General features: G+C 40.4%; 1 protein-coding gene across 2 annotated transcripts in view; it reads right to left on the bottom strand.

Moving 5' to 3' along the window:
* LOC124131236 (receptor-type tyrosine-protein phosphatase T-like) overlaps positions 1-23,651 on the bottom strand; it is a 236,164-nt gene that overhangs the window by 50,958 nt on the left and 161,555 nt on the right. The window contains exons 1-3 of one of the 2 annotated variants that reach the window (XM_048395186.1): positions 7,348-7,373; positions 3,641-3,717; positions 3,284-3,382 (exon numbers count right to left, since the gene is read on the bottom strand). In XM_048395186.1, the coding sequence (XP_048251143.1) occupies positions 3,284-3,382; positions 3,641-3,692 (151 nt within the window). In that variant the 5' untranslated portion in view covers positions 3,693-3,717; positions 7,348-7,373. Of the gene's footprint in view, positions 1-10; positions 146-377; positions 516-3,283; positions 3,383-3,640; positions 3,718-7,347; positions 7,374-23,651 lie in introns of those variants that run through there. The other variant, XM_048395189.1, reaches the window with a different exon arrangement.

The following is a 23,651-nucleotide window of genomic DNA, read 5'->3' as shown; positions in this document are numbered from 1 at the left end:
AACGTCTCACTTCTACACAAAGGGGGACTGTAACCCTGTTGACAACCTTGTGTGCATGTTCCATCATCCTTCTTACAATCCGAAGACCCACGGCACTGACCACACGTAGAGGTACACTGGATGCCATAACGACCTTGGCCACAATCTGTACGGATAGGTTGATATAAATACTTCTTGACTTTTTATTCTGTGTTTTTTAAGCAGGAAAACTAGATGACTACATTCACATAAACCATTAAATGCGAAATTAATGTTTTTTAACAATTACCTAGTGTAGAATTCACTATTATGGCATCAGTTGGCACTGCTTGTGAATGGATTTCTTTTCATTAGACTGTTACAGATAAAAAAATGGTAATAAATCGATTTTTTCAAACCTTGCTGGCATCCTGGACCTTGTTTCCCAGCAGCACATCCACTACTACAGTGGCCACTCTCCTTGTTACACGCTTCAGAGGCAGTTAGACACTTGCACTGTTTGTTACAGTCAGATCCAAACCAACCATTGTTGCATTCTACAATATACAATACACACACAAGGACATTTTATGTTCTTAGCTGTGTTTCATTATTGTCATTTGAAAAATCACAATCACAAAACTTTTTTACTGTACAGACAATGTTTGTTCAATACAAATTGATTTAGAATTACGTTTACAGTAAGCTTTAAGTGAGAAAATCTACCAGATGGACGATTTCCCAATTTCACATTCTGTCATACCTTGCTGACACCCAGATCCGAGTCTTTCGGCAGCACATCCACTGCTACAGTTGCCAGTATCCTTGTCACATACTTCAGCTGTATTCTGACACTGACACTGCTTGTCACAGTCATCTCCAAACCATCCATCGCTGCATTCTACAAGTACACATACTATGAGATGCAAATCAGCACACCTAATGAATCTGACCCAAAAGACGTTTGTGATTTAAATTTGGGACCTATGTAGAACAAGTTTGTCCTGAGTATTTACTCCAACGAATACACTTTATACGTCAGTGCTGTTTGGGCTGCATGTACACAGACGCTTGGGCCGTGGACTTTTGGACCAATAGTTGAAAGTGAAAAGAGCCCTTTGGGCTAAATTCAGTTCACTACAGACGCCCATATGCTATTCATGGAAGCCGCGTATTTGACTGTGCTTTGAGTCGGGGGGGATGTGACATAACTTTATCGGGATAAATGGAACGGTTTCTTCGCCTCGTTCTTTGGTCTCGCAACTGTCCTTTTATACCCTGATACAATACTGTCATTAAACGTAGTATCTATTACTTATAATGTTATCATTTAAAGACAGCTATCATTATCCTATGTTCGTGTTTATATTCGGATGTGCTTATTCAATGCTATAAAATAATAATATCTATTGATAATAAGTAATAGGACATGTCACCATGATAACTCACGGAAGATCTGCACCTCACATAATGTCAGGTAGGTTCCAGTGACACGTATTGATACAGATGAACCACTCAAAGCTTCGCCACACTCTATATTGAGAACAGTCTGTTGTCCAGACAATGAGTAACACAGTTGATCACCAACCTTCACCTGAAGGCCCACGTTGTGATCAGTCGCTGTGAACAACAATCATTATGTGATGAGTGAGTGAGTGAGTGAGTTGGGTTTAACGCCGCTTTTAACATTATTCCAGTTATGTCACGGCGTGTCAGCTTAATGTGGGAGGAAAGCCCGAAGTGATGCAGGTCTCAGACATTTATTACTTCGGTGAAACCCACGAGCTCGGGTATGGTGCTGACAAACCAAGAAACGTACTCGTGGAGAACCAGGATTCGAACCCGAAATCATAGGTTTCTGGCGTGCCCAAGTGACGCTACTCTGAACAGCGAATCGCGGCGCCTGAGACGCCTGGGCCACCCGTGCCCCCCATTATATGATGATACAAGATGTGTATAGGTATAATGTGTAACCCCGATTAGGTCCTGGTGGTATACATGCATGTTGCAATTTATCCTTTTGATGTTGATAATTGTAAATGTTATGAATTTCGAACTATGGCGTCTGAACAAGTTGAATTTAGAAAAACAAGCACAATTTGTAGAACAATGCGAGTAATAGTTTGATGTGATATATTTTCAAGACATTCCTTGTGTTACATAAGAAATTACTTTATATCATATGTATGACTTGCTTGATGCATGTCGTCTCATCCGATTTGCAGAGATCGATGCTCACGATGTCAATTAATGGATTGTTTGGTCGACACTAGACTATTTACAGACTGACGTCATATAGCTTGAATATTGCTTAGTGGGCGTTCAACAACAAACAATTAAATACGACCAATTGTGTAATATTCGGGGATGGGGGCTTGGGATCCTGCCACGTCTAAAGAAAGCGACGAGCGGGTACTCCTATTGGTACACGCATGTCCCCCTACTCGTGAACAGAATGTATATTATTTAAACATATGTCAGACTCACTGTCACTACGGAGATATATTCTCATCCGTCTAATCTCTAATGTGGTATGAATGTCAACACGCCACCATGCTCCTGTGGACGTCGTGTCGTCTGTGTGCGTACAACTTCCATCCTCAAATGTTTGGTCAGTATTGCCATCAACAGCTTTGTCAGGTGGAAAGGGACCACCATATCGTTGAAATTCGCTACTCTGCCGTGTCGACATTCCACGTGCTATGTTGCCTTTAACGAAATAGATCAAATATTAAAACACAGTCGTACTCAGCAGCATTTGTAATCTTAGAATGCCGAACACATTGAACAATTCAACTCAGAAACTTTTATTTTTAAAAGAGGTACTAAAAGGTATAGCTCAAAATCAAAACGAAGACAAAACGTACTTTCTTTACATCGTCCAAGTAAATAATCTCATTGTTGACATCCCTTTCCTTCTTTGCGAAAGGCTACTTCAACATTTGCTAAAGTTCTCGTTTTTAAACCAGTTGTAGGACATGTTTAGAATTTGCATGTGACCGTTGCTCGGTAAAATGTTGGCCACCCGACCTATATATATCTGATTACAAATTATGTAAATTAGGTACAGGTAATTGCGTGCTATTTGGGTGCTTCGGCTGACTGAATATTAAATTCGACCCATATCCTGAATATGAGGTGCCTATAATTACTATTTTGTTACATCCATAATTTGTATACATGCATATCAATAATAACTCATAATATTCCACAGTATTTCATGATACAACAATTTTATGCTGCAGTAATAAAGTCACACTTTTTCTTACTAGATGTCTGCATACAGCTCTCCGAATGAAAACATTTATCTTGAATTTTTACTCACGCATTTGGCAGTAACTCCCAAACCAGTCTTGTTGGCACATTGTTCCTGGGCAAGGAGAACCAGGGAAATTCGTGCATCCATTCTGACAGTGACAATCTTCTGTAGAAACAAATAGAATGACTGCGAGTATCTAATATCTGAGCATGCCTCTTGTTTAACGTCTCCCAACAATCACCCATTTGTACACCTGTGATACAGTTATAAAAAACAACATACTCTCCTCACCTAGGCACAAAATGATGCCTTGATAATTATGTCTTTTATTTTAAGATTGACTGTGTATTGTTTTCAGCTAATTGAGGTATGAATAAAAACACCGATGTTTAAACTGTGTGATTCCGCATTGTAAGAACCTACCTTGTGAGGAGTCCGGCAATGAGGCAAGTAGTAGAACATATACCAGAAACATCGTCCATGTGCTTGTCCAAAGAAATCTGAAAACAAGTTCAGCCACATTTAGCCAACCAGAACCACTTAACACGTAAACAGTCGGATGTTCTACATGTAACTGTTGGTGCAACTTTGAGATTGCTTGTAAACATAAAATGAATCCAACAAATTAGCTAACCTCGCTGCTCAAACCTATTCAGATGCCATGTCATTTCCATTTTCGGGTATTAATAGTTATATAGGTTCTAATGATATATATCTCTGCACAAAGGTACTGGTAGATGCAGTTTTTACATGCATAGCACCACACATTGAAGGTGACATATACCGAAATTATCGTCATGTCAGTGAGCCTGACCAACCGGTCCCGTTAGTCGCCTCTTGTGACAAGCATGGGTTGCTGAAAACCAACACTAACCCAGATCTTCACGAGGCGGTTTAGGATATAAACAATAAGCATACCAAACAAAAGCTTGCATTGAAGGAGACATATACCGATCAATTAATTGTGCTTTGTTACTGATGTATACATAATTGTTATGTTGTCAAGGATGTTAAAACAGGTTTCAGAAAATGTAGGGGCAATGTCTATACATACCTGTGTCAGAGGGAACTAAAATGAACTTTTTGTGTACCAGAAAACGTATATCATACTTCCTTGTGAGCGTATCGACGTTCTCAGAAACACTCATGCTTGTTGAATAAATACGCTACGCTATCCTCTGACCTTTGTTCCTTTGTGTCATGTCATAACTAACACATCCAGTTTGCTAACAGACACCTCAGTTCACTGTTCAAATATTATGCTTAGTTTACGTTATGAATGTTATTGATTCACTATTTAACACTATTTTCCTACAGTTTCATAAAACGATATTTAAAATCTTACACGGCTTAAGACTATCTTACACTATCCCATGCTCTGAGTGAGTGAGGTAGGTTGTACGCCGCTTTTAGCAATATTCCAGCAATATCACGGCGGGGGACACCAAAAATGGGCTTCACACATTGTACCTATGTTTGGAATCGAACCCGGGTCTTCGGCGTGACGGGCGAACGCTTTAACCACTATGCTACTCGACTGCCCCCCTCCATGCTCTGAAGATATTTTCAAAAATAAAGGTGATTAAAAGGAGTTTGCGTTACCCATAAAAACAAGTGGCCCATTCGCTAACCCTCCAGAATATCCCAAACGTCAAACCAAACTATAACATTGGACCTGTAACATCAAACACTCATCCCTCATGAATATAAACTATGAACCATGAACCATGTGACATCCCAAAAATCAGCTAGCCTCGCTGCTCACACCTTTTCAGATGGCATGGTAATTCCATTTTCTGGAATTAATAATAATATAACTTATAATATTATATATATGCACAAAGGTACTGGTAGATGTAGTTCTTACATGCATAGCACCACCCATTGAAGGTGACATATATCGAAATTATCTATAGTGACGTCATGTCATTGAGCCTGACCATTCGGTCCCGTTAGTCGCCTCTTACGACAAGCATGGGTTGCTGAAACCAAGATCTTCACGGGGCTGTTTAGGATATAAACAATAAGCATACCAAATAAAAGTTTACATAGAAGGTGACATACACCGAAAGATTTAGTGACGTCCCCGCCGACACTGTCCGGGTCTTTTTTGGGGAGTTTTGAGGGCTATCTTAGAACAATTCCCTTCATAATATAAATCTTTTCATGTTGATTTTTTGGGTGTTTGTCAAACCCGGCACTCAGCACTATTCCAGCTTTATGAAGGCAGTATATAAATAATCGAGTCATGACCAGACAAATCAGTGACTGACCTTCGTTCTACGAAACTGGGACACGATGACATGCAAGTCACTGAGCAAACCCAACCGATCCCGTTAGTCGCCTCTTACGAAAATGTATGGTCAATAGGCAATATATGAAGCCAATTTCTAGTGTCCCTCACTGTGAAATGGCTAAAGGCGGCATATAACAACACTCACTGACTAACTCACTGATTCACGATACAACCTGTTTGTATGAGAAATGTACATCGTATGTCATTGGTATAATCATAATTGTGATATAATCATTCTTGTGACCATGCAATTGCAACAGCGGATCTTACTATCATATATTTGCTTGTTGATAAAATGAGTTAAGAAGACTGGTATATGACAGTGTGATGTATATTTGAACAATGTTGTAATTGTGTTGCATTGTTTCTGGTAAGATTCAGTAGAAGTTCAGAAGATTGTATTTGAACGATAAGTAGTTGTGAGGAATGTAAGTAGTGGAGTGGAAGTTACTATATTAAGATGTTTTAAGGGTCAAGTAATCTTCTAGAACAGCTATAGCTTAATCCAGCATGGTATGGAACTTTCTAGAAGGTATTTAGACTATATTAGATTATAGACGCCGTCAAAAGGGCCGCGAATCAATGTGCCAGAAGCCAACGATCGTGGGTTCGAATCCCAGATTCGTCCCGGGTGTGTCAACTCAATACATACTCAATACTCCTGCCTTGAAAATATATAAGAGGAAGTTCAATACTCTTTACAGCGGCAATAAAACAAACTCATTCACCCTATGGTTACAAAAACATGCTGAGATTCGTCCCTTGGACGTGCGCGGATCCCAAGAGCCTGATTTCGAATGCAAGGTGCAAATCCGAGAAAATGTCAAATCAGCATCTGAGCAATGACAGGGTATATAAAAACAATGTTTTCTGACTTTAATTTGTCCAATTCAAATTTAGAATGATAAAAACGTAAGCCTAAAAGGCTTTAGAAGACTGTCTAGTTGAATAGACTATATACACCAAGTGAACCAGAATGCCCCAAATGTCCTCCAAAGTCATACCGCAACTTCCTATTTTACCTTTAACATTAAAACACTGATTCCTCCATAAATATGAACAAGATCATTATGAGTTGCTATAGCGGATGTTCCAAACTGGGATCTGAACATGAAACGTTTTTGTAGGCTCCACTAAATAACGTATGCTATATATATCACAGTTAATACAAATTGACAAAGATTTGATTTCGAAGAAAAATATTTGCATGATATGTATCTAAGTCTGCCAGTGGACTTTCAGTAACTCAAAGTGTGAAGAGACAGATGATATGTGACAAGGCATTGCCGTCACCTTAAACGCTATTACGTCACATGAGCACAACTGAGGAGACAATCACAATGCAAGATTTGAAGAGAAGTGAGGCCTGTTTGATATTTTTATAAACTCAGGGGGTTATTTTACTTGCACACCAGTTACATTAAAGAGCGTCTGGAAAGACTAGGGTGGTTAAAACGCCGACCCGAGATCGATCCCCACATAGTCCATGTCTGGTATAACCCGTCGTGATATAATGGAGTATTGTTAAAAGCGGCCTAAAATCAACCTGCACTGATATTTTGCTAAAAAGGTTGGTCTTGACTGTGAGGCGAGATAGGAGTATGGCGCATGTAATGTTAAATAAGGTCAGGACGTTCAGCTGGTCATGATCAGGGCAACATTGTGATGATCTCATTCCTGAGTTGTGTGTAAGTGGGCGTTGTCCTACCATATCACTATACAGGCTACGGTGACACAGTGGTCACTTATCGGCATTAAATAAATAAACAAACACATACAGATTAATAATAAGCTGGATTGTGAAGGATATTGGAAGAGATATTATCAGACTTACCTGTTGTTTGTTGTGGTCAGAGCTGGGAGGCCAGCGCTTGTAACAAGGAAGTGAATTGACCGATGTCTAATCTCTTAGATAGCAAGGTTTACCATCAGTGTTTGAAACAGGAACAGGTAGCAATGCATAAATTCCAGCGTTCATAATCACCGTGTGACCGAAATAAGGCTCATGCGTCGTAGATGTTTAACTCGCTCAGACATACATAAAAAACAATCAATATTTTAATGGGATTAGGTAACACTGCATACATTCTAGCTTGATTCATAACCACATGTAGACATGCATTATGACAATATAACAGGGTGTTAAGTGAAAGACATATCAAGCTAAGCAACGAAAACGTTTGTTTGCTCAGTATAGATATATAGTACAGCGATGACACATGCACCGAACATGCACATGTACAGTGAGCTGCACGTACACTGCAGTAGAAAAGTGTGTACAGTAAATATATATCTGCCATCCCGTCATCAAAACTGTTTGAGCTTTCCACCTATAAACCATAGGAATAAACACAACAGCTGTGAAACCATATTTTCAACTTTTATTTTCTTCAATATAATCTTTCTACGATTATTTCAAAGCGCGTCATACGACTTTCGTTCGAAAGTTTTTTGATCAGGGTCACATCACTTGAGGCGTTAGCACTTGTTTTGAGTAGACTTGCAAAGGTTCACTATTGACAAGGCTCTGCATGTGTACCGTCCTCATGACCTGGTATCATCATTACAATAGTAACTCATAAACATATGCTAATGGCGTAGTCGGAATCGTCCAATGGACTTTGGTTTAATCACACAATTCTTACGAATAAAGAAAGGGTTCTGTCGCTTTTGATTCCTGCCTTATATCAGTCTCGAAATGAGACATTGTGTTACGTGTTGATTCCCAGATTGAAACAATATGTTAACCTAGAAATCGGTACTGAAAGAATTTAGTGTGAAACCAACAAACAACCAACAAATATTATACAATTAATAATTGTATTACACAATTAACTAGATTTACAAATCAATATCAAATTACTGTTAAGTAATTGCAATGCCAATTCATTATATGATATCAGTGTCAGTATTAATACAAAATAAGTGGTGACAGCAAAAGTCAGTGATAATAATATATTCACCCACCACCGACAGTGGCCAAGCTCCCGATAAAGTCCTAGACAAGTGATAAGTGATCCTCACACGAAAGCTGGTCTTGGTGTAATATGATGTGAGGAAATGTGAGAGAGATGGGACAGGCACGCGTCCACTCCTCTTATATAGCCTAACTAGCTTCAGAACTTTCCATACAGTGCCATCGCATCAAAGAATATTTCACATGTTTCTATAATGCTTGACATCCATCCATGCTATTTCGGCAGTTTACACATCACAATAACATTAACATATAATAACTTCCTGACCACTGCTTACTTTGAATAGAACTACATTCTTTACAAATTATCATTGTCCAAATGCAATGCAACCAGTTTCCACCGAATCTTAAAAAACAACAACAAGGTAATACCGTTACAATCATTGTTTTACAATAAAATACACTGCCAAATAACAATTGTTTCAATATTACATGTTTAACTTGCCGAACCACATAGATAACTTTGACTGGAGCATAGTTATTTATTCACGTACTCGATACGTGTTTCTGTCACATGAAGTTCACTCGCCATGGTGTCTCAGCACGAATGTAATAAAGGGGAGTTGTCCAGAAGGAAATACAGATTTGGTGACATTATATGATATGAAAGTTAAATACAAATGTGTAAATAAAACACCATCCTATCAAACCAAAGCTTTTGTTGAACAAACGTGTTTTTATGAGACCCTGATAATAAAACAACCATTTTGTGTTGTACACATTAAAAAAACACACGTGTGTGAGTATAATGCTCGCAACAAAATGGTGGTGTGGTGAATTTTTTATGAATGGATCACTAAAAGTCAGTGATGACACCAGGCGTTCCCGAAAAATGTAAAATGTCCTTCTATACCGATAGCACCCGTCTTTCACACAATTTGCACACACAGTGTGTGTTTGTTGTCTGACTCCACTGTAAGCAGCGGTGAGAAAGGTACTATATTTAGATACTTTTCGTGTCTAGTGTCATCTGGGATCTTCTAGAACAGCCATAGACTAACCCAGCATGGTATGGAACATTCTAGAATGTGTTCAGACTTTCTTAGACTATAGACGCTGTCAAAAGGGCCGCAAATCAATGCGCCAGAAACCAATGACAGTGGGTTGGAATCCCAGATTCGCTCGGGTTGTGTCAACACCATACTCGTGCTCGTGTTCTTCAACAAAGTGATCCTACACCAATTCGGCTCCCTCGCCCATCAAGCTGGCATGCCAATGTTCACAGCAGCGATAAAACCAACTCACTCGTCCTAAGGTTACACAAACCTGCTGAGTTGCTTCCCTATGACGCGCAGTGGATTTCAAATTCGTAGGTTCGAACGCAAGGTGCAAATCCGAGGAAATGTCTTGAAAGTATGTGAGAGGGAGTGCAACTCGAAAGCTATATCAGTCTACAGAAACAAACGCTATTCAGGACAGCCTTTACACATAGAATAGCTGTCACCATTCACACTGCGAACACGAAATGCACAGTGAAACGTGGCAGCTACACTGCAGTAGAAAAGCGTACGGTAAGGATATAGTTTCCCTTCTATCATCGTAAACATTTACACTAAAGGACGACACTCAAGCGGTGAAACAATATATAAAACTTCAGCTGCAGGTTTCTTCAATATGACATCAATCGCACAAGGCACCCTGCTTCGATACTGTTTAAAGAAAGTGATATTAACTTAGGCAAATCGCCTCTGGATATAGTGTGTCATAAAAAACCTGGAACAAAGGGGAAAACTAACACAAATTAGTAGAGATTAGACGTACCCTTTGCGTGTTGTGGACGTGTTTGGGACCAGGAAGTTATCTGAGTGTTGACTAAAACTGTACGCCTCTTAACAATGTTAAACCTGTTTCACAGGATGATATCAGTTTAGAAAAAGAAAACTGTTGAAAAATGAAACTGGCTGTTTCATGCATTGTTATTTGTTAATTTTCCTGTTGACTTGTCACAATTATTGCGAGCACCACGGTGACTCAACACAATGCAATAAAAGGGAGGTATCGAGAAGGTATACATATTTTGATTCATTGTATGGTTTGAAAGAAGAACACCAGTCTACCCGACCAAAGTACCCTTACCTTAAGTCAAATCAGTTCTGATAAGAGTAGTGTTATGTGTTACTATGTTTTTTTCCTTCAATAGCATAACAGGGTTTCTTTCACAACGGGGAAAAATATTAATTAATAAATGAAGGATCCGTTACTGTGATGTTGTGTTGCGATTCTTTGCAGGACTTCTCAAATTGAAACTACGTCGATAATAGTGTTGGGTTGCGCTTGAACAAACATGCACTGCACATTATGCATTTAACCACATTACGCCAGTTTTATGACTACTGCTGCCGCATCTATCTAAGCCTTGTCCCCTAAATGGACGACGGCTAATTCACGAAGTAAGATACATTGTTGCTACAACAGGAATCTGTAATTTCAAGTGATTATTTTTATAACAGGGGAAGTGAAAAATTGCCGAAGTAACTGGATCAGACTAATTAACAATCAACAACTAGTTGGAGTAATTCACCAGTGTTGTTTGATGATCGATTACGTTACATGGCTGAATTGTATGAGACAGTGAAATGAGCATCGCCAAAATGAGAACGCTTTTTATGGTCTAAAAGTTACGACATACTTGTGACGTACTTGAAAAGGATATTATGGTAATGGTTCCGATGTTTCAACTGCAGACGGCCGCCTCCGTGGTCTTGTGGTAGAGCGTCCGCCCGGAGAGCGGAAGGTCCGGGGTTCGATCCCCGGCCGCGTCATACCAAAAGACGTTAAAAGATGGTACTTGTTGTTACCCTGTCTGGCGCTCGGCATTAAGGGGCTAAAACAAGGACTGGTCGGCTCGGAGTCAGTATACTGTGTCTGAGTGGGGTATTCATGTTAAACTGCGGCATGGTATCTCAGTGAGCTAGCACTATAAATCGGCATCAGTCAGGACAAGTACAAGCAGCCACACACACACACACGTGCATGCACGTCGTTATATAAGTGCAATAATCTTGGACGCGACGTTAAACCCAATTTCACCTCACCTCCTTTCAACTTCTGACGTAAATGGCTGTAAAATGTGTTTCATACAAACATATTTTACTAGGACTGAGGGACGAATTATTTTCTCATAACGTCTGAAAGCACAACAAAGGGGAGTAATATGGTCTATGAAAGGGTATATGAGGAAAAGCACTAAGTTGAAACTTCATTCTCAGTTACGGTGCACTCGGGATTGGCTATATGAACCATGTTTATATATTTATGACCCAAAAGAAGAGTAGCCGACATTTTGTTCCCGTTAATAATAAGAAAGAACATTCTTATCTATGGGGTAATTAGTGCGCTCTAAGTAACGTTATACATAATTATTACATATATAAATATCATTAACATAAATCCTAAAAGGACCCACTGTACTACATGGTTGTTGGTACATCAAATTGGTTAAGAAATAAACTTTAAGGTGCTTAACTAACAATTCCGCAGTCAACGCTTGAGGAAAGCCTCACCAACAGAGGAGCTGACTCTTAATTGTCAAAAGTTTTAATAGCGAGCGTGATTATAGACACGTGATGGCGAAAACATATATTAATAGGCAGACCAATGGCAATAAAATTGATAAATACTAAAAAAATAATCACCAAGCTTAAGCATTTAGTAATGAGTAAACAATTGAACATTGGACCCACACAGCGTGAGATACGGCTGACAGACGTATATATACAAATGAGCAATACTTACAGAAACTAGTCAGTTCTAAAACACAGCTGACCCAATCAAAATATGCAGAGGGTATTACAAATCGACACAGGTATAAGTTGCCACGACGCCAGTCTAAACATATCAACGGAAATTTGCTCAGACCGATTATTAGATAACCAACTTCTGTGTGCCAAGTTAAACAGCGATCTGGTAGTTGAACTGACGCGGTTAAGTTTGGGATTTTCTACCAGTGGCATCAGAAAATTAAGTTTTAATACTCAGAAAGTGACAAGCGCGGACATCCGAGTTCGAAACCTCCGCTCGGGTAGTCTTTCACCCCAAGCGGCTGAAAACTTATTTTGTTAAGAAACGTCAATCTGATACAATGGATTAGCATTTAAAATTATGTAACATGACCATAAACGTAAGGTGTAGCGTTTGCATTTTGAAATGATGTTTAAGATACAATAAAGGTCGAAGTGTTTTTTTAGGTTACCGTCTAATAGGTAACTAAAAACTAGATGGAAATTAGCATTTGATGTACGGAAGCAATTATAAATACAAGGTCCCTCACACACAAACCGATAACGCAGAATGTCACCGTAGGTAAAAGATGACACATTCCTCATTGCTTGTTCAGTTGTTCCAGTTATGTGCATTAGTGTCTTAGAAAGGCAACAGTCATGTTGCTTTAGTGATGATTGCAATCAAGACTGTCCTTCGAAACTGTAATTTGGAAATGTTGCAGAGTTGAAAGCGAAGTGTGTCTGATGTCAAACCAAGGTATCTAAATATTTAAAATATCTTCACAACCTGTCTAATGCAGGCGTCACACTGTCACGAAATTAACACGAGATGGCCATACGAATATGGGATTTTTAATTTCGCGCGAAGATGGCCCCGTACTTGGTCAACAACCAATCAACAGGCGAACCAAGGACGATGCCTATAGAAGGTCACACGATGGCACCCGAACCACACACGAAGGCAACACGAAGATGAGAATTTTTATAGTAGTTTATTCCCGCAGGACACACGAAGGCCACGCGATGGCTACACGACGTCGTATTGAGAGTACGATGCGTTCGAACTAGGTCACGAAGGCGTCACGTGACCTCCCGATGGTATAAAACCTTCGGCCGACCGTGGGAAGTTCAATTGCTGATTCAACTTTAACATGCCACCCAAGGCAGGGACAGGCAAAGGGAACAAGCGGGCTGTTGAATAAAGAACTCAGAAGAGGAAAGCAGAGGAAACTGATGATTTAGATGTCCAAGAAGACACCACTGAGTCTCCAACCAGAGAGAGAAGGGGGAGGAAATCCAAGAAAGATGTCATTTCTTGTCCAAGTAAGGCCAGCCAGCACTTCTACTCAGGGCTACGTACCTACTCCTCGCCAGGCTGCATTTGCCCAACTTCCTTCTCAGCCTCCTCAGCGGCAAATATCACACAGAAACGTGAGATTGCATATAATAAAAATTGTCACTTTGTTCTTTTTTTGGTCCGTTATCCTTACTTTACAAATCTTTTACTTATTTTAATTTCTATGTTAAAGTAGTATGGGAGTTTACTTTTTGAACTTGAAATTTTTAAATGTTGGGCCTTTATTTTATTAATAAGTCGAAAAAAACCAAGTTTTTTTCAATCAAAATTTCAAAAACAAAATTTATTACTTCATACACATTTTGCTTTAAACTATAATGCAATAGGTGATAATAATTTGTTCATCATCACAATGTTAGTGTCTCTGTATTCATTTTACTGTCACTGCCTTGTGAGAATAATTACATGATCATCTTGTCCTGCCATGGCACTGAACCAGCCTTTGGGGTAAAGTAGTGGCCCAGGTATCTTCTAATTTGCCTCCCCTCCTGGGTTCCAGTGTTCCTTGCCCTCTCATGGTAAACATCCAGAAGTATTTTGTCATTTCTCAATGCCCCTGGGATGACATTCTGGTTCTGGTCCTCCAAGTCCATCAGGTTGTTGTGGGTGGCCTCAGTCTGATGAGATTGTGAAGGACCACACAAGTTGTAATGATTTTTCTGCATGTCTCTGGCCTCTGGTTCATGGTCCTCAGCAAAACTCGGAACTTGTGGGTCAGAATACCAAAGGCATTCTCCACTACACGCCTGGCTCTGGAGAGTCTGTAGTTTAATATTCTCTCATGGTGCTCCATGTTTCTGATTGAAAACGGGTGCTACTATGTAGCAAGGGACAGGAACGTCATCACCAGGTAGAGACTTCTCTTCAGGGAGATTGAATATGTTGTTCAGACTCTCCAGGCCTTCTTTCAGTTCTGACCCATTGTAGATACTGGCATCAATGCTTGAACCATCAGAGCCGACATCAATCCAGAGAAACTTGTAGTCTGTATCGACCAGGGCCATGAGGACAATGGAGAAGAAGCCCTTGTGATTTCTGTACACAAAGCCAGTATTCCAAGGACAGGTGACCGCCACATGCTTGCCATCCAGAGCACCACAGCAGTGTGGAAATTGCCAACTGCTCAGCAATGGCGATCCACTCTTCAGTTGTAGTAGGACACTGGATCACCTCAGCAGCAAACTCGGCTTTGATGGCATTGCATACTTCATTAATGATGAGGGAGATGGTGTTTGGAACAACTCTGAAGTTGTGGGACAGGCTTGGATAATTGTCACCACAGGCCAAGTGTCGTAGAGTGATGGACAGCTTGAGACCAGGAGGGAGAGACCTTCTGTACAATGTGTGCTTCTTCTCTATTCTGCCTTCTACCCTTCGCAGCACCTCATCGTAGAGGCCTCTGGAAAGTCTTGTGTAGTTGTAGAAGGCCTTCTCATCTTCTGTCTTCAGCTCATTTAGTAGAGAGCTATTGTGGCCATAGCTTTCTCTTCTTTTGTCAGACAGACATTTCCTGACCCACATAGACCTCGGTTTCCTCCTTCTCCTCGGTTTGCCCCTGCCCTGGAAAATAAAACGCAAAACAAGATAAGTACATTGTCGAATGCTAGAAAGGCAAATAGCAAGAGGTGAGGTGAAATGGGGTTTAACGTCGCACACAAGATTATTGCACTTATATAGCGACGTGCATGTAAGTGTGTGTGTTTGTGTGGTTGCTTGTACTAGTCTGGACTGATGCCGATTTATAATGCTAGCACACTGAGATACCATGCCACAGTTTAACATGAATACCCCACTCAGACACAAGCTGACACAGTATACTGACTCCGACCCGACCAGTCCTTGTTTTAGCCCCTTAATGCCGAGCGCCAGACAGGGAAACAACAAGTACCATATTTTAACGTCTTTTGGTATGATGCGGTCGGGGATCGAACCCCGGACCTTCCGCTCTCCAGGCGGACGCTCTACCACTAGACCACGGAGTCGGTGCAAATAGCAAGAAATGACAAAGTGAAATAAGACAATTTTTACCTGTAAGAAGAGGTGCTGGGCCTGTTAGAGTTGCTTATCACGTTCTCTGAGGTGCATCAAAAGAAGAAATGCTGCTGCCTTCTTTTTCCTGGTTGTCACATCATCAACTGAATAGTGATTAATTGTGATTGAAGCTTTGAGAGTTACACACTCTTCTTCTCTGTAGAGTTGCTCAGGACTGACTGAGGAAGATGCTCTGAGGCTGGCCTTTTACATGTCCACATTACCATGACACATGAGAAACGCTTGAGCTACTCAAATTCGGCTGTCTTCGCCGACACCCTGGTCCCATCTCGATGTCATCGTACTATAATACGATGGCTACACGACGGCATTGCGAGGGCTTCACGTAGTCGTGTTGCCTTCCTAAGACAATCGGGCAGCTTCTTGTTTCCTTCGTATTGTCTTCGTGGGCGAAAAATGCCCGATGGCACCGATGATCACACGAAGTAAAGACAAAGATGACACGATTTGACAAGATGCCCTCACGATGGCCTTACGAAGGGCAAAATGGATACACGAATTCAATACGAAAATGAACCTTCGCAAGGTCTTTCGGCAATTTTTTGGCATGCCAAAGATTTTGCCACTGCTCACGAAGTTGCTGCCGGAGCCTGAGACACTCCACCGGCGGTCATACGATGTCTTAAGATGCCCTCACGAATGGCCCGATGTTTTTACGATCAGAGCCGAATTTGAACATTTCCTTTATCGTGTGTCCATCTGGTGTCAATTTCGGGACAGTGTGACGCCTGCATAAGAGAAAGTCCCAGTATGTAGTATCCTTGTCATAGAGATATACAAGTATATCATCCTCCACATTATCTGGCTCCTTACCAGTCCTTGCATTAAAGTCACACCCCGATGTCCACAAAACGTCAACAACATCACCTAGAATGTCAAACAGTTGTCCGGAAATAGCAATATACCATCCTCAGATTCAACATTGCTGCCGTACCATGTAGATCCTTCTGGGTGAATATACCCACAGCGGTTTAACACGAGTCCAAACAGTCCCTGTCAGGTGATAGATCGACACCACTTTCTGTGATCAATGAATTTTTAACTCAATCTGTAAGAACCTTTTTGATGAGAACACATATTCCACTTGAATGTCTTCCAAAACTTGCGATCTAGTTAGTATTTTCGCAGAACGAATCATCAAAATTCAGTTTCGGGGTCCACGTTTTCAAGTGGTTTTCAAAACTCACACTAAGGTTTACACTCACAATCAGACAACTTTGAGGGGAGTCCTGAAATATTCCTAAACACGAGTTTCACAGCATCAATGATATAACTAGTAGGTTCAGACTGCGCTGGCTCTATATCCAGACCCTGACCACACCCCTATCTCTTCTGTATCGGTCTCCTACCTCTGCCTGTGTTACTTCTTTCGGCCCGACGTGGACTGCTTCCGTCACGTGACTCGGGTCGAGTCACCTCTGTATTAACACCTGAAGCGTATGTATCACGCACAGGGGAAATAATGTTTGCTTTGGGCTTTCTATTTGCACTGTTTTATTTCTTGGGTGAGTTAGTGAGTTGGATTTACCGCCCCCTTTTCAACACGGCGTGACAGCGTGTAACCCTGAAGTGATGCAGGTCTCAGACATATACCACTTTCGTGAAACCCCCGAGGACGGGTATGATGCTGACAAACCTTGAAACAAAATCCGGGCGATTGACGCAACTTAGCAGGGCGAATTGCGGCGCCTTAAACCAATGGGTTACCCATGCCCCCACAACGTGACCACAGATATCGTGTGCACTAATCTGTATGTTCGGCGACCAAGTGTTGACCACCATGAGCAAATCGACACATTCTAGCCAGACGAGATCTCCCTCGAACGAGACTCCATTCAAAATGGCGGCCCCCAGCGAGTCCTCGCGGTCGATGTCGTCAGGGCAACTTGTGACTGGGCAGTCATGTTCTATGTGATGGTATATGTGGCCTAAGCGAGGTAGATTGCTGGAGAAATGACCGTAAGACGTTAGTCTGATTCAGAGTGCTGGTGTGTGCGCTCGTATATGTCTGTTATCGAATAAAACCGAACAAACAACATAGTTGTGTCATCACTGGGCATGATTCCGACCAAACATAACGAACGTCTTGAGAACGTCAACGCATGGTAGCATGACAAATTTATGGATGGGTATTGATATGAGGTGGGACCACTATGACTTTAAGAACTCCATTGTATATTATCCATGCCAGGGTCACTGGACAATACTACCGGGGCTACATACAGCCACCAATAGTTGGTCAACGTTTTATCTTTCAAGGCGATGACGGTCGTGCACACCTTGCACGTATCGTATCTGACTACAGCAGCACAACATAAACATGAGATCTGAACTTCCCCCAATAGTTCGATTCTTGTCCTTTCTTTTCTTATTCATCTATTACCATCAATCTATACCACTTTGTAATCTGTCATCATCTACTTAAAAGGAGGGCCCAGTTAAAGCCCTTCAAGAATGCCCCCAAAGTCGTACAACAACTACCCATTTGATGTTTAACAGTAAAACACTCATCCCTCCAAAAATATGAACCAGAACCATTTGGCACCCAAAGTATCTTTTAACCTCGCACACACCGATTCATGGTGATATGACAACTCCATTACGGATATCTATAATTGGAAAGTCATTATGAGTTGCTTTAGCGGATTTTCTTGTGGGCTCAACTAAACAACGTATGCTTGTTATGGTATTTTCGAAGAAACATGTTTGCATTATATAAGCCTGCCAGCAGACTTTCAGTAACTCAATGTGTGAACAGACAGATGAAATGTGACAAGGCATTGACGTCACATAAAACACTATTATGTTTCATGAGCACAACTGACGGGACAATCACAAAGCAAGATCTGAAGACAAGTGATGATAAATGGTGTGTTTGAGTTCAATGTATTTTTTTCACTCAGGGGTTTATGTTACTTGAACATCAGTTTCATTAAACATAGAACGGCTGGATAAACGAGGGTGGCTAAAACGCTGACCCGGGTTCGATCCCCTCATGGGCCATGTCTGGTATACCTCGCCCTGATATGGCTCGAGTATTGCTAAAATAGCAACATGAACCTTCACGTTCAACACACATTAAATGAGGTCAAGCCTTTCAGCTATTTATTCAGGTACTCAATATGTATTATTATTGTATTATTGTTCACCATGGTGACTCAGCACGAATGTAGTAAAGGGGAGCTGTCCAGTAGGAAATACAGATTTGGTGACATATGATATGAAAATTAAATTCAAAATATGTATATAAAAAACATCAGCCTACCTAACCTAAGTTTGCGTTAAAAAACGTGTTTTTTTTATGAGCACCTGATAGCAAAACAACCAGTGCGTTTTGTACACATAAAAAACACACGTGTGTGAGTATCATTCTAAAAAAACACGCGCACATCAGATTGTGCGTCTTACATGAAGAAAATTGTGAAACACGACCTTAAAGTCGAGGAGATGTCTTCTCGGATATATATTGAAAGAGGCATTATTCAACTTCAGAATAAAATTCGTTTTATTTAACAATTACTTTTTCCCCGTCAGCATAGTATATAGCAAATGCTTTCATTTCATTCATATGTCAATGGTTCAATTTAAGATTGACTGTTAGTATATATGAATCGAAAAACCGATGTGCAAACTTTTTGAATCCGCGAAGGTCAGTTGGAAAATGAATATGCATAAATTTCGCTAAATGTCCTGTAAGCAGAAAGGGAATTCCCTTGAGAGTGATATTGGCATTCACCGACTTTTCGAAGTGATAATAGTGGGCGTGGCTTAATTGTTTGCATTATGAAATGAATGCAATAACACGTGACCAATCCGGCTAATCAGAATGCAGGCATTTCAGTGAACACAACAGAAATTTAATTAGATCATTATCATGCCCTAGTATTTCAATAACTCTTTATATACCGCACACAAGGAAACAGGCTGCTCGCAGTATCGCACAATATGCGTTTATACATAAGGTACACAGAGTTACGTCCCTTGGATCATTTAACCGGGACACGCACATCGAATCAGCCGAAAAATCCGGTATCAACATAATAAACTGAATCACTGCAATTAAACATACAAGGGGGCGGCCCCTCGATCTGAACCACGTCACGCAAACCAATGACACAGAATGTCACTGTTTGTTTGAGTAAAAGATCACACATTCTTCATTGCTTCTTCAGTTATTCCAGTTATGTGAATGAATGTATAAAAAAGGCAACCAAGACTGGCCTTTGAAACTCTAATTTGGAAAGTTTGCATCTTTTAAGGTGAAGTACGTCTGACCTTAAGCCAAGGTGTCTAAATACTGTGTTTATATGAACGCATGTATCTTTGTCAATTTTCATTCGGATCTTGGTCCTGTATGGACTCATTTGCATACACGTTCCTCTCAGCAATGACGTCATAAACAGACGATTCCCCACGGACCTGCAGAGTTGAGTACTTTTGCATTTGTTCAGCTTTGAGTATCTTCATGCTGCGTCTAATTCTGAAATTTAAGATTAAGTAGCTTATGAACAGCAGCATCGGAAACAGTAACTTAGAGTTTACTTTTTAAATAGGTGTTGAAACAGTTAGGTTTGGTGATATACACATGTACGTTGTATTGGATTCCATGTATTACCTGTAGTTATTTGCAGTTGTTATTACTGCATACACACACGCAATGGCCAGAAGGCAACTGACAACAATGAGGCGGATATCTGAAATATTCAAGTAACATGATGTAAGAAAATGAGTACATACCCCCGTTATTTGTTTAATTGTGACGCATGTATACTTAGTAAGGTAATGGAATGAAGCCGTTTATAACCCAAAGAAAATGAAACCTACTCAGTGCACCTACCTATGTGCAAACCCTTCCACTGCTTGCCACGAATCCAAGACACGCACACGCACATGCACACACACACATACATACGCACACTCACACACACATATGCGTGCGCACCGACGCACGCACAACCTTAGCAGTCAGGATCTACATATTACTGAAACTAATCTACTAGCTATATAGTTACCCTCATGTCCTTGACTCTGCTGTGCTTCTGATGCTCCTACTGCTGACGTTGTCATTGATTGATGCCCCGTTCTACAATCACCTGTGACTTTATCACACACCTCACTCTGGTTCAGGCAGCTGCAGACACCTGAACAGTTGATACCGTATGTGTAGTCAGCACATTCTGAAAACATGCATACTGTGGATGTATACGTGGCATTAAATATATTTAAGCTATATATTTATACCTTATATCAGTGCATAGGAGAAGTAAAAAGCAAATATATTCACCCTTTACCAAACTACAAAGAAGTAACTTCTTATCACCTTGTATGCACAGTGGTCCCGTATATCTTGGTTTGCAATTGCTTTCACAGCGTCCAGTCTGGGTATCACATGAGCCGTTGATCTTGCAGTGAAATTACCACATCGCAGGATATGTTTATTTTTTAAACCGCTTCAATGACAAAATACAACAAATTTTCTCAACAAAATATGTATCGTAAGACAATGCTTGAAATTGGATTATAAGTTGAATGTCAAATTAAAATCTTTCATGGTGATATTGTTTTGTAACAAGGTACATGTATAAAAGGTGGAATGAAGAATGGACTGATTCACGAATGGAGATTAATTACAGATCAATGTGCAGTCACTCTCTTGGAACTGGTATAACTTCAACTGTAAAACTTCACTACTTATAATCGCTTCTTCTCATAGTTGCTTGACTGATGTAGATTTATGAAGTCCATTTATAATGCGCCATATTCCATTCACCAAGTTAATGCTCTTGGCGCTACATAGTTTTAGCAAATAATGCCTATGAAAGGGGAGTAGAGTTGATAGTGTTGTCTGTAAAGGTATGTTTTTCAGATGAGCCTTAAAGGATGAAAGCGATGGCGACCACTCAAGATCAGATGGTAGTGAGTTCCATAGCAAGGAAGCACAGCACTGGACAGATCTCTGACCAAAGGTTTTGAGAAGGGTTTCCTGGACTTGTAATAAGTGGTTATTCTGAGAACGACGAGATCTTGAAGGGTTGTATTTAGGCAGTAGTTTGGTGAGATATAATATAATCAATATATGGCATACGCACTACATGTCTAATTTACTATATGTCAAGAAACATTTTCGCACATCTTTACATATTCAACAAAAGAGATAATTTGAGGGAAAACCATTCTCACTACTTTCGAAAATATACGTAATTCCATTCAAATGACATCACTTCCGTTCTAGTGATAAAAAAATCAGGTTTGTGAAAAGACATCGCCATGCAGTGCGATTTGGAATGAGAAAATAGAAACTAAAGTTGATGCTTATATGAGTGAGTGAGTGAGTATGGTATTACGCCGCTTTTAGCAATATTCCAGCAATATCACGGCGGGGGGACACCAGAAATGGGCTTCACACATTGTACCCAAGTCGGAAATCGAACCCGGGTCTTCAGCGTGACGAGCGAACGCTTTAACCACTATGCTACCCGACCGCCCCGATGCTTATATGATCATCCTTTTTAATGTCATCATTTCTTGTTGGGGTGTATGCAATTCGACTTCAAACAGAATGTCCCATACTTCTCCACAACGGTCAGCAGCTACCAAATACATTTACAAATTCATAATAGTTGTTGACATGAAATATAATTGCCTTAGAGATCATCACAATAGTGTTTTACATGAGCCCTAACAATAGAGATAGATATTTATTAAAATACAACACTGACGGATCTTCTGAAGTTTGTTAATAGAAGCGACAACATTCATTTCCACAATCATAACGTCTCGTCACGATATTGCTGAAATATTGCCGATGTGACGTTAAACTTTAACTCACCCACTCCACAATCATAACAAATTTCATCTAAAAGCAGAGTCCCTTGTATTATACCGTTTTTATATAAATAAACTCCTCACTTTTACACAAAGGGGGACTGTAACCCTGTTGACATCCTTGTGTGCAGGTTCCATCATCCTTCTTACAGTTCGATGACCCGCGACACTGACCACACGTAGAGGAACACTGGATGCCATAACGATGTTGGCCACAATCTGTGCGGATAGGTAGATAAACACGTCTTGACTTTATACTCTCTGTTTTAAGAAGGAAAACTTGAATTCATGACTACATTTTCATAAGCCATTAAATGCGAAATTAATGGCTTTAACAATTGGCTAGTGTAGAATTCACTATGATGGCATCAGTTGGCACTGCTTGTGAATGGGTTTCTTTTCATCAGACTGTTACAGATAAACAACTGGTTATAAATCTATTTTTTTCAAACCTTGCTGGCATCCTGGACCATTTTTCCCAGCAGCACACCCACTACTACAGTGGCCATACATGCATGTTGGAATTTATCCTTTTGATGTTGATCATTGTAAATGTTATGAATTTAGAACTATGGGATGTGAACAACTTGAATTGAGAAACACAAGCACAATTTGTAGAACAATGTGGGAAATAGTGTGATGTGATATATTTTCAAGACATTCCTTGGGTTACATATGAAATGTATAACTTGCTTGATGCATATCGTCACATCCGAATTTCAGAGATTGATGCTCTTGATGTGAATCAATGCATTGTTTGGTCGACACTAGACTATTTACAGACTGGCATTATATAGCTTGAATATTGCTTAGTGGGCTCTCAACAACAAACCATAAAATCTCCTAAGAAAGCAACCAATTGTGTAATATTCGGGGATGGAGGCTTAGGATCCTGCCACGCCTAAAGGACGCAACGAACGACTACTCCTATTTGTACACGCATGTCCCCCTCCTCGTGAACAGGATGTATATTATTTAAACATATGTCAGACTCACTGTGACTACGGAGATATATTCTCATCCGTCTAATCTCCAATGTGGAATTAATGTCAACACGCCACCATTCTCCTCTGGACGTGTTGCCTGTATGCGTACAACTTCCATGCTCCAACGTTTGGTCAGTATTGCCATCAACAGCTTTGTCAGATGGAAAGGGACCACCAAATCCTCGCAATTCGCTACTCTGCCATGTCAATTTTCCACGT

Source organism: Haliotis rufescens, unplaced genomic scaffold (genome assembly GCF_023055435.1).
Source record: "Haliotis rufescens isolate VD_foot unplaced genomic scaffold, xgHalRufe1.0.p SCAF_14, whole genome shotgun sequence".
NCBI lineage: Eukaryota > Metazoa > Mollusca > Gastropoda > Lepetellida > Haliotidae > Haliotis > Haliotis rufescens.
The sequence above is the reverse complement of the archived record's forward strand: the minus strand, read 5'-3'. Positions and strand labels throughout refer to the sequence as shown.